We start from the raw sequence: 12,549 nt of genomic DNA on the forward strand, positions 1-12,549 counted from the left end.
AAAACTGGGGCAAAATCTGTTCTATCCCCTTTCTGGGGCATCTACCAAGCTTGGTATTTAGTTTTTCATTTTCCAGTCCTTTGAGGCCTGTTAAAGTGGTGTCTTCTCATCTGCCTAGTGAGACATTCAAGCTACACATGGCCTCCTAGAATTGGTAATTGATACCTAAATAAAACAAACAAACAAACAAACAGGCTTTGAGAGTCATTACACGGGTCTCTGGCCCTGAGCCAAACATCTTTGGGGCAGTCATAAGCAGCATAGTTGCCATTACTGCTTGTGAGGATCTCTTCAAAACAGAAATAATAATCTGTAAGTAAGTAATCAGTGTGAGTCAGTACACAGTAAGTGTAGCGGGAAGGGCAAAGGAGACACGCTCAGTTTCCCAGACCTCCAGATGATCTGAGCAGGTAATGAAAATAATCTGTTTGGCAGTAAACATGTAGGAGGGAGTACCATGTGCTCTGCCTTTTGAACTGGATGTGGGGAAGTCTTTCCCCAGAATCCCATTTTTGTGCATGTGCAGCCTAGTAGGGAAGAGTGATCAATGTACAGAAGTTAGTCTCCATGTATATCAATCTGTTCATGCCCTCACTTTCAACATTTAGAGATGGAATGGGGAAAGTTCCTTGGGCAGAAAGACATGCTTCTTTTCTTCAGTGGCTTCATGGCTGTCTTCAATCTGAATGAGACCCTTATAATTGCAGAATCTATTATAGTGTAGTTTTGTTATCCTATTGTTAAACATAAATGTAAATTTATAACATAAATATGTATTTCCTAAAATAATACTTCCTGTTCAGAATATGTTATTTCTTCTGTGACAACAGCAGTGTATATATGGGACATAAGGAATAGAATAGAATAGAATAGAATAGAATAGAATAGAATAGAATAGAATAGAATAGAATAGAATACCATGCTGGTCTTTCCAACCAGGGGGGCGGAGTCTGCGCTTTCCATTCTCTTGAAAACCTACAAAATTGTGAAAAGAATTTGAGAAACATGGACAAGCTTGCAGGCAGATAAGTGGAATGTGAAAAAGTAGTTAGGAGAGAAGGAGAAAGTGGGTCTGGACCAGTGTCTAATTTTATTATCAAGAATCTGTTCATGAGGTAATCACCTTAATTTTCCTCTCAGGGACAGAACCTCTACAGAAAAGGGGAGGGCTGTATGCTGCTGTGTCTCAGGTACAATGCAAATATTTATTTTGTTATTAATACATTTGTGGAATAGTTACTGTCCAAATCAAGATTTTTATGTCACTCACAGATACCCCATTTTCTCATATGTATAGAACATAAGGTTATTTTCTTCCTTTTAAAAAATAAATAGTCAGTAATATAGAAATAATTAGAAACTGGCTCCACAAAAGTAGGACAATTCTCTAATAATAAAATTGCCAAAATACTAGAAGATGGATTTTAAATGTTACTGAAAACAAAGGGGTCTGTGTGTCTCTGGGATGTTGGGAGTAGCGGTGATGGTGGTGGAATTGGCTATCATGGAGAAATGACAGTCAAACTTCTGACAAATTTTGTAGCCCTCTGAAGTAACCTTGACATCACTTTCATGTACAACTTGCTGTTTGATGTCAGTAATCAGCCCTCCTTTCCCCAAAATGTGTTTGATATATAGGAAATCACATTCCGATAAATGGCATTTTGTGTATACCCCCACATATTGGATGTGGGTTTTCTTCTTATGTTGTACCTCTTGTTGGACCAATGATCCTTGGTGCACTACCAAACATGGTCAAGTCTGTCAGGGGCATGGGGAGGGGATATTATCTGAGATGACCTATTGTTACCAACAATTCAAGAGAATTGAACTGAATTGTTTACCCCCAAAAGTTAGCTAGGGTTTTTTTTTTTTTAAAGCATACCTTTCCCAAAGGAGAATTTCTTGAATAACTGTGGGGTAGAATTTCTAGCATGTACTTCTACTGTTACTTGAGTACCTAAAAACAACAAGAATTTTGGAAATAATCAAAACTGGGCACAACAATTCAATTAATAAACATAAACGCAGCACAAAAGAACAGAAAAAACTATTCCCTAAGTCACAACATCCCTTCCTAATAGCACGTTTTTGTTAATATGCTCAGAATTTTGTTAATCAGCTCAGTACCTTTTGTGTGATCCTCCACCCTCACTGTTGATTCTTTTGCTCATTGCATTTGTATTGTATTCAACAAAATCATAGCTGCCCTTCATGAACTGATTCCATATATATGTAGCCTGTTGTCATACATGCTTTCAGAATTAGCTATTTAATCATTCTGAATATCCATTTTATGACAGTTCACTATTTAAGAAATATCTTTTAAAAACCATGAGGGACTAGGAGGCTTCCTGAAGTAAAACTGTGTTCTCCTTGCATTCAATTTTACCTCATCAAACAAGATAATTGACTGGGAGCCTCTAGGTACTTAAAAATGTATATTAAAATTTTGTGTGGTACTATCTTTCCACGTAATGGCAAAAAGTAATTGGTTTGTCATTCCTTGATTCTTCCAGCTTCCTGTAAGGTGTTCTTTGTTGCGTTTTCTTTTTAAAGTTCTATCTTCAGTGGAATTATTTCTAATCTTTCTCTGCCCTGTATGATTTACCATTGTGCTTCCAATGCAACTTGTTTGAGAAAAAGATTTACAGCATAAAGCCATGGGACAGGGAAGATTTGCTGATTCATCAAGAAACAGGAAACAAAGGCTGATTGACATATTTGGTCCTCATGGTTTTTCAAACCTACTGGAGATTACTAGAAAACAACCTCCATCTTAGTTTGCTTAACAGGGAACAGGGTATCATGGTGGCTGCTTTTAGAGACATCGTGCTGAATTAAATGAATCATAACTTTGATTCATTAAGGCAAATCTTATGTTCTCATCCAGGGACAAAGAGGATACAGTAGTCACCAGAGACCAAATCAGGTCTATTTGTTTATTGATTTCCACCCTGCCTTTCCGCTCTCACAGTGGTCACTAAGGCTGCTATCAAATTTAAACATGCATAGTAAAATAACATTTTAAAACTGTGAAAATCAGCCTCCCACCCATCACTAAAACAATAAAAAACAGAGTTAACACACACAAAACTCCCATAAAAAAATAAAATGCCGAGCAGTAAGGAGGGATTATTAAGTGAATGGCACACACACAAACAAACCCTTCACTCGCTATGTGTTGCATAAGGCCCCTCGAAACAGCCTCTGTGTGCAGGCTCTGGCATAGGGCAACTGTAAAGTCGCCTGCCTCCATGATTCCCATTACTACTGTAGAACTTTTAAATAATGACTACCACAATGTGTTCCCAATTTTCTCTATATAAGATGAAGGGTTCCTTCTAGGAATTTAAATTCTATATTTTTAAATCTTTCAATTTTAAGCATTTATTATATTGGCTGGTTGTATTAGAAAAAAACAAATTTAAAAATGTTCTTGGCAAAACAAACAAAACACTTGAAGAGCTAATATATTCCCCCTCATATATACTTTGACAAGCTGCTTATCCCCTTGGTCCACATACAGGTCACCAGCTACCCTCCTCCCTATTCCCACACAGCAGGGAACTGAGTTTGCAGGAATGTGTCTATAAGACTGAAAACAGCAATAAAGAAATAAATTCTACCCAATGGAAGATGAATCCGAACATGGATTTCATTATGTTGCTCTGAATATCTGGGATTTTTTTGTTGTTGTTGACTGATGTCTTAGGAACCCAAAGGTTGAACTGCAAAAATAATTTTTAAAATTTTCAAATATTTATTACGTAAAGTGCACTAATTCAGCATATTAAAAACAAAGTCATCATAATTTTAAAACATCACATTTCTAGCTACGCATGAAATAGATCAAATATGCGCTTCCAGAGGTCACCACTCTCTGCTTTTGCCCAGCTCTCAAATATGCGCTTCCAGAGGTCACCACTCTCTGCTTTTGCCCAGCTCTCAATCACCAGTGCATTCCCACGTGTGTCAGAAAAAGCTTTGCCTTCTGGCAGTGCATATTTTAGAAGGTGGGCTCCAAATCGGATGCCTTAACATTAGAAAGACTAGTTGGAGCAGCACCTAACAGATTTTTCTTTGCTTTTTGATTTTATGCATGAGTGCATTTCTCACAATAATTTGACCCCTGAGGAAGAAACATGTTTGATCCATTCTGTGTTGGTCTATTTCATGTGTAGTTAGAAATGTGATGTTTTAAACTATGATGACTATGTTTTTAATATGTTGAATTTAGTGCACTTTATGTAATAAATATTTGAAAATTAAAAAACATATATTTTTGTAGTTCGACCTTTGGGCTCCTAACTTTCCTCGTTAGGTTGGGTTTTGGTTTCCCTTTTCAGTTTTGCATAGTTGACTGATGTCACCATGATTTTTCAAAATAGCTTTTCTAAATGCTTTATGAATTTTATGATAATTTAGGAGAAATTTTCTCACAGAACTTGCAACGTTGGCATAGGAAGCTGTAGTTTACCACATACCTTCATCTGAACAGGATGTAATGATTTGCTGCATCTGAACCTCATGGCCTGGTGACAGAAAGGAAGTATTACAAACACAACACATGGCATAGAAATTATGGTATATATATATATATGAAATTAAACCAAGCAATTAAACTAAACTCCCAAACAGGAAGGAAGGAAGATCGTCAGGGGATGCCAAACAAAACAGAAATTAATTTGAACTACAGACAGCAAATCTTCAGAACATAAATTTAAAAACATACCATTCCATTTATAAATTTTGAATTACAGAGCAAACATTCCTGTGTTGGAATTTAATAAAACCGGAATTTCTGTTGCATTTGAATTTTTGCACTGGAGCATATTGAGGTTCAATGAAATTGAACTCTCTAAAACAGTCAATGCATGTTTCATTTGAAATGTAGAAAATTTTTTAAAATCCCTGCTGTAGCAGACCAATGATCAAGCTAGTCTAGCATCCTGTTTCCTACAGTAGTTGACTAGTAGTATCCTAGAATGCGCACAGCAGGGGCACAGAGGCAAAAGCTGATGCCCCCAACAACTGACATTAAATGGGTTATTGCCTGCAAACAGAGTTCCAGTTTAGACTTCATAGTTAGTAGCAGTGAATGGACAGATTCAAAATTGTCTAATCCTCCTTTAAAAACCTTTTGGCCATCACCACATCCTATGCCAATAAATTTCACAGGTTAATTATACATTGTATGTAGAAACACTTTATTTTACCTGTCTTGAACCTACTGACCATCAATTTTATGGAGTGTCCCTGAATTCTTATATGGTTAAAGAAAAGAAAATAATCTCTCTATCCACTTCCTCCATATAATGCATAATTATATAAACCTTTACGAAGCCCCTCCCCCATTTGCGTCACTCATCTAAAAGAAAACCCCACCCTCTTTAGCTTTTCCTCTAGTGAAGATGTTCCAGTTCCATGATCGTAAACTAAATGGATTGTAAACTAAACATGAGCAGGCAGTGTGATGCAGCGGTAAAAAAGGCAAATACCATTTTGGGCTGTATCAACAGAGGCATCACATCAAAATCACAAGATGTCATAGTCCCATTGTATACGGCACTGGTCAGACCACACCTGGAGTACTGTGTGCAGTTCTGGAGGCCTCACTTCAAGAAGGACGTTGATAAAATTGAAAGGGTACAGAGGAGAGCGACGAAGATGATCTGGGGCCAAGGGACCAAGCCCTATGAAGATAGGTTGAGGGACTTGGGAATGTTCAGCCTGGAGAAAAGGAGGTTGAGAGGGGACATGATAGCCCTCTTTAAGTATTTGAAAGGTTGTCACTTGGAGGAGGGCAGGATGCTGTTTCTGCTGGCTGCAGAGGAGAGGACACGCAGTAATGGGTTTAAACTTCAAGTACAACGATATAGGCTAGATATCAGGAAAAAGTTTTTCACAGTCAGAGTAGTTCAGCAGTGGAATAGTCTGCCTAAGGAGGTGGTGAGCGCCCCCTCACTGGAAGTCTTCAAGCAAAGGTTGGATACACACTTTTCTTGGATGCTTTAGGATGCTTAGGGCTAATCCTGCGTTGAGCAGGGGGTTGGACTAGATGGCCTGTATGGCCCCTTCCAACTCTATGATTCTATGATTCTATGATTCTATGATCATTTTATTTTCCCTTTTCTGCACTATTTACACATTCTTGATGTCATTTTTGAGATGTGGCTGTGCCATCGGACTGGTCTACACACGAAGCAGAATGAGTTGGCAGAATTTTGAGATGAGAGAAGAGATTGTACTACTTCAGACTGGGGGGGGGGGGACACCACTTTTGAATGGTCTTCTGGATTAAACAATAGAAATTCCCACAAGCAGGAGGGCAAGATAGCTTTACTGCCAAAGAGTTTAGTCATACTCAAGGCATACCTGACTACCCTTTTTGGGCCAAATGTTCAGTTGACTTCTAAATGGTAATATTTCTAGCATTGGGGATACACGCTCACTGGCTCAGGCATCTAATTACTTTCTGCCAGGCCGGATAAACGTGACTGAGTAAAATCGATCATGTTTTCCACTTCTTTCTCTTGTCATGCACACTGCTTGTTTTGAGTTTATGAAGGTTTTAATAAGGTTTGTTTTGATTTTACTTAGGGCCACTTCTTGTGCCATCAGTTCATGATTACAGTGGGTGAAAGTCTGGTTTAGATGGTTTTAAAAGTTACAACTAACCATGATACCAGGATGGAAGCTCCACTTCTGAGTAAAAAGGCAATAAATGCTAATTACTTGGCCAGCTGGGGGTTAATTATGGTTGCCAGCTCTGGGTTTAGAAATATCTGGAGATTGGGGCTTGGAGGAGCAGGGAAGGATTTGGGGGAAAGGAGGTACTTCTGTGGGCTATAATGTCCTAGAACTGTGGTCCCCAACATTTTTATCACTGGGGACCACTCAACGCCGGGGACCACTCAACGCCTTTTACTGAGGCCCGGCGGGGGGGTAGTTTACTTCCCTACTCTCAACCACTGCCCTAACGCTCCCTGGTCGCTATGGTAATGTTTAAACATCCCTTCAAAATAAGATACAGACACACCACAACAATGAAGTGTGTTGTAAAGGGCTGGGGGGGGGGAGAAGGCGTCCTTTGGGGCCCACCTCCAATTAGTCAAAGGACCATATATGGTCCGCAGCCCACAGGTTGGGGATCGCTACCCTAGAGTCTGCCTTCTAAAGTGGCCATTTTCTCCAGGTGAACTAATCTATGCTACCTGGAGATCAGTCGTAATAGCGGGAGATCTTCATCCACCACCTAGAGGCAAGCATCCCTCAGGATAGTAGAGGAAGCTATCGTTTTTGTAAGATAACCCACTGGCTTGTGGGTTTACCAGAACCTTCAGGCTGTCTACTCTTGGAAGCAGTGTGCTTGACTCGATGATTCAGCAAGATTCTCTCTCTTTTATTTGGCTACTCCCCTTTTGTTCAGATTCAGTTCCTAAAAAGATCATTCATAGCTTCAAAATCTTCAGGTTCTTTCTTTCTGTACAAGAGTTCAGATTTGCCAGGAAATTTCCTCTAATCTTAGATTGGAGGGAGGCTAGGGGTGGTTATACACTAATGAGAGAAAGACACTAGGTACATGTCTGGAAGAACCCCTTTCAGAACTGAGCTCTGATTCAAAATTAAACCCTGTTTGAAGCTAAACTACTGTGACACAAAGTGGGCTCCCCTGGATGTTCAAAGGTTGCTGTTTTCCAAAATACATTGGCAGGAACAAACTGGAAGCTTTTGCCATTTAAAGCCTGCTTTGGTAGAATGTAGGTCCCTTTGTCTACTTTTCCTTTCTCCCACCACACATCTCAAGATCCAGTGAGGCTGCCTCCTTAACTATAAATTATTGCCAAGGCCACATATGTGAGGCATTTTTGTGGACAGTTCTAAAGCCAGGGAACTGCTTCAGGCTGGAAACGTACCAGCATCAAAACATGAACGTTTTCGTTTGATTACCAAATACTGAGAAGAAGAACAGGCTTTGGTTACAAACATCATTACCTGCTTGGGAGACCTGTGACTGACCTGGCCACTGCTGAAGAATACAGAGCAGAACTGATGTTTTGTCTAAACCAGCAAGGCAACGCTTATCTTTCAGAAACTGGTTTTCAGAGAACAATGGCTTGGGCTATATCATGTTATTTTAGCCTTGCAATTTGATATTGATTTATTACAGTTGCTATCCACCCCAAGTCCTCATGATGGATCAGGCACTGTAAAGGAATGTTAGGTTACATCCTTATTCTTCCAAAGATCTGTATCTTGACAGTCTCCAGAGAGAAACAACAGTATTTCAAATATGCATTTGCCATTCTGGGTACCACGTATCTTATGCCTGTCATGGCTCCAGCCCATGAATGATGAGATATTGCTGCAATGTGGGAGATGGCCATGTGTTTGTTTTAATATGGCTCTATCTGCAGTTACATCATAGCATTCAGAAATACTGTTAGAAGCACTGGCTGCTTCATGGTGTCAGACTTCACAAGTACAGTAATCCAACCACAGTGGCTGAAATTGATTTGTTGACACCTCCATGCCACTACAAGGGGATTTTTTTTGACAATTCATTATAGGACTAGAGATCCTCAATAGATATCCAAAAGATGATGGAGATTGCTGCTAATTATTATTAGATTCAATGAATCGTTAATTTTCCTTTTGTGCCCAGAATTTGGTGATGCTTGGGTGGGGTGGGGGGCAAAATTAGGGGGTGGGAGTGGTCATCCTGGGGACCAAGAAGCCTGTCACAGTATTGCTGGTATGCAGCTAGAAATTCTGCAAATAAAGTTGCCAACAGTCCTGGAGAAAATATGTCTTGTTCTAAGCATGTAATAGAAATATTCAATAGAATGAGTTAACAAATTATGTTATTTAACCCCCAGCCATGAAAAACGTCTATTGCCCATTTCCACATATTAACCCTACATTAGAGGCAACTCTATGCATCCTTTCCAATGACAGAAGGAGGAGGAAGTGTGACCTTTCTCTGTCTGTCTGTCACTTTCTCTCACCCTTATAGAGTTGCAGTTATAAAACGAGAAGGGCAAGCTATGAGCCTCTTAAAGGAAGGCTGGGGTATAAAAGTGAGGAAATGGATTGGGAAAAATTTATATTACACATTGAGTAATCCAATTAAAATATTCCTGCTTACAAGAAGTCATGTAATTTGTTTACATATAATTTAGAGATGGGTTTTGGTGGTATGAGGGAACCTGAGGTAATCGTTGACTTGGGGTAGCCGGCTCTTAGCAGCCTTGCAGATTTCTTGGTAAAGATAAGAATTGTTGCATTGAGACACCAGCTCTGTGGCAGCTGGCACTGCATAAGAATCAGCACGACTGTGCTTTATTGGGTTTTGTCATTAGCACAGCAGGAGTGTTTGCATGAGTAGCTGCACAAGGCCTGATGTTTGTTTGTGAAAATGCAAGTTGCTACTAATTGCAATGCATTATGTTTGTCATTTTAAGTATTCAAGGTGTTGAGAGTCAGTACACTTTTCCAACCTCACTACCCAATCCAAAAAGAGCTATTACACCCACACTCTTTCCTGTCACTCCTACAAAATGCCATTGCTGCTTGCCTTCTGCCAAGTTTTGGGGGGAGGAATTATAAAAGTGCCCAAAGGTACCAGTAATGTTGATGCTGGAATCAGGGCAGAATCATTAACCAGGATGAACACAGATGTTGGAGTACTGATAAAGGGCACCTAATCGTCAATTATTTAAATTAGTATTATTATTTTTTTTACCACCTTGTAGAAGTACAGGCATCATTTGGATTTTCTGTTTCAAGCAACATCACATTTTGGGTCTGCAGATATATGTCAAGCAGCCTTTCTTGACTTTTTTTACCATTGAGAAACCCCTGAAACATTCTTAATGTGTTAAGAAATCCCAGAAGTGGTGCAATCATGCAGAATATGGTTGGGAAGCATAACTGTACCAGCCCACCTGAGGCCACTCCCCTTCTCACCCCCTCCAGGTTCATAATTGGCCATTTAGGAAGGGGCTGGTGGGTCTACAAAGTCATACATTGTCATATCACCCAATGAATGTTTAGCACATTAAAAATAAAAATTAACTCCCATCTATTCACAAAAACATGGTTGAGAAAGCCTGATGCTCTCTCCAAACACAATAAAATTTCTTCTAGCAGAGTGCATTTCTCACATGTATGGACACAGGGGGTGTGAGAAGAAGTGACATACCTTGAAGGTCATTTTCTTGGTTCTGCTGTTGCCTGTTGTTTCTGTTTTCAACCTTTAGAAAGCCTACAATGGAAAGTTACAGTGTGAGATTCTAAAAGACCATTTCAGTATGCAAAAACAACATGTGTGGCACATGTCCTCTTGGCTTCTGATTATTTCAGACTGCTGGTAACCCACCGGGTATCTGAATGATTCCTAGGGTTACCAGTCTTCAGGCGGGTGCTGGAGATCTCTCAGAACCACGTAATCTCCAGACTACAGAGACCAGTTTCCCTTGAGAAAATGGCTGCTTTTGAGAGTTGACTCTGTGGTTATTAATGTACAGTGCTGAGATCTTTCCCCTTCCCAAACCTCACCCACCCCAGGCTCCACCTGCAAATTTCCAGGAATTTCCCATCTTGGAGCTGACAACTCTAATGCTTCCCCATGAACATCTTTTCATTCTTCACAATGATTGTGGAAAGGCAGTCTACCAGAGAGAGGATTTTAGTTCAGTTTTCAGTAAAATGTTCATTTCAAAAGGTAGTTTTGAGATAAGTTTCTATATTGGGCCACCTTTTAGAATATAGTCTCATCTTTATTTGGGCAAGCCAGGATTATGTATAATTTTATTTCTATGGAAAATATTATGTTGTCAAATGCTCAGTATATATTTCCTGTGTGGTTTGAGAAAGCATTGCTGTATATCAAAGCCTTGCTTCCTTTTGATCCCACAATAAAATTCTAACTAGAATTAGAATACCCTGCACCCCAGCTGTGGAGATAGAAGTATCAAAGTAACATGTATGATGTTTATAGTGTAGAAATGAGCTTTTGTGTTTTGTATCTGAGGATGTGTCCATGCACATGAAAGTTCATACCTTGAATAAAACTTCGTTGGTTTTAAAGGTGCCACGGGTTTAAAATATATTATGCTTTTGTAATTAAAAAAAATCTCAAGCATGCACATTTGTACACAAAAGTAGATAATAGCGTATATCCAACCTTCCAAAGCAGGGGTGGGCAAACTGTGGCCCTCAGGTGTCCATGGACTACAATTCCCATGATCCCCTGTCAACATGGCTCATTGGAATTGTAGTCCATGGACATCTGGAGGGCCACAGTTTGCCCACCCCTGATCTAAAGAAACAAGAAAGCTCAGTGACACACCCTCCCCCATTCGTTCCTAAAATCACCAGCACCTATAAAGGACAAAATGGGAGCCTGCTGTGGGAAAGGGAAATCAGCAGAAATGACCTCTTCTGGAAATGGAAATGCCAGTTCACATGCCAGCTTTTATTAACCACAGCATTTTAAATATTTTGACAAAGAGAGAGGTGTTAGGAAGCCGAGAAAGAGGAAGAGCGGATAAGAAAGGAATGAAGAAATGCTTCCAGGACTAAGGAATGGGGATTTCTCAAAGATCTTTTGGCCATTGCAACCATCTGCCATTAATGTATGCCAGTTTTTAGACTTTCTCCTATAATCATGAGAGCAATTAACATGCTTTCAAAAAATCACAACAAAATCTAAGAAAGCATGCCGTTATGCAGTTTACCTGTTACACACACTTTGCAATATGATTAATCCTGCTACTATGTTGCACTAGCATGATATTTATATATCTGAGAGGTGATTGGTTTGGTGGGTAAAATCTTTGTTACAGTTAGAGACCTCTGTTTCCAGACCTCAGTTCATGGGAGTGAGCAGGGAGCTTGGTGAAAACAGTGAAAGGGAAACTTGAAGAAATTTCTTCACCAGGTTGTTGTTAGGAAGAATGAGATGAACATTCTTAAATTTGTAGCCTAAAGCAATTACAAACTAATCATGTAATTAAACAAGTTATCTAACAACTTAGAGATCTACTTAAAAATATGCAGTGGTGTACCTCACCTATTTGGAACCTGGGGTGGGTGGATAATTTTTAACACCCCCCTCTTTTTTCTTTTTTTTGCCATCAAGTCACAGCTGACTTATGCAACGTTGTGGGGGCTCCAAGGCCAGAGATGCTCAGAAGGTGATTTGCCATTGCCTGCCTCCACAGTTGGCCCTGCTTAACTTCTGAGATCTGACGAGATCAGTCTAGGCTGGGGCTATCTAGGCCCCTCCTCTATATCAGTTGTCCCCAACCCCCGGTCCGGATACCGGTACTGGTCTGTAGATCAGTTGGTACTGGGCCGTGGCTCCTCCTTGTCCTCCTCCCCAGCTGCTGCCTCGGGGGCTGCGCTGCCACTCTGCCACCGGTTCACCTTTGGTGCTCTCCAATGGCTGCCATGGCTGGGGCTCCCCCTCGGTGTGGCACTGCACAGCTGCTGTTTGCAGCACCCCCCAATGGGCAGCGGGAAGTCAGGGGCACCAGCGGG

General features: G+C 40.2%; 1 protein-coding gene across 2 annotated transcripts in view; it reads right to left on the reverse strand.

The window, feature by feature from the left end:
- KY (kyphoscoliosis peptidase) overlaps positions 1-12,549 on the reverse strand; it is a 34,633-nt gene that overhangs the window by 17,581 nt on the left and 4,503 nt on the right. The window contains exons 2-5 of one of the 2 annotated variants that reach the window (XM_077349114.1): positions 10,208-10,270; positions 4,488-4,535; positions 1,886-1,960; positions 919-975 (exon numbers count right to left, since the gene is read on the reverse strand). In XM_077349114.1, the coding sequence (XP_077205229.1) occupies positions 919-975; positions 1,886-1,960; positions 4,488-4,535; positions 10,208-10,270 (243 nt within the window). The remainder of the gene's footprint in view (positions 1-918; positions 976-1,885; positions 1,961-4,487; positions 4,536-10,207; positions 10,271-12,549) is intronic. The other variant, XM_077349115.1, reaches the window with a different exon arrangement.

The sequence above is a fragment of the Paroedura picta genome, chromosome 8, assembly GCF_049243985.1.
Source record: "Paroedura picta isolate Pp20150507F chromosome 8, Ppicta_v3.0, whole genome shotgun sequence".
Classification (NCBI taxonomy): Eukaryota; Metazoa; Chordata; class Lepidosauria; order Squamata; family Gekkonidae; genus Paroedura; species Paroedura picta.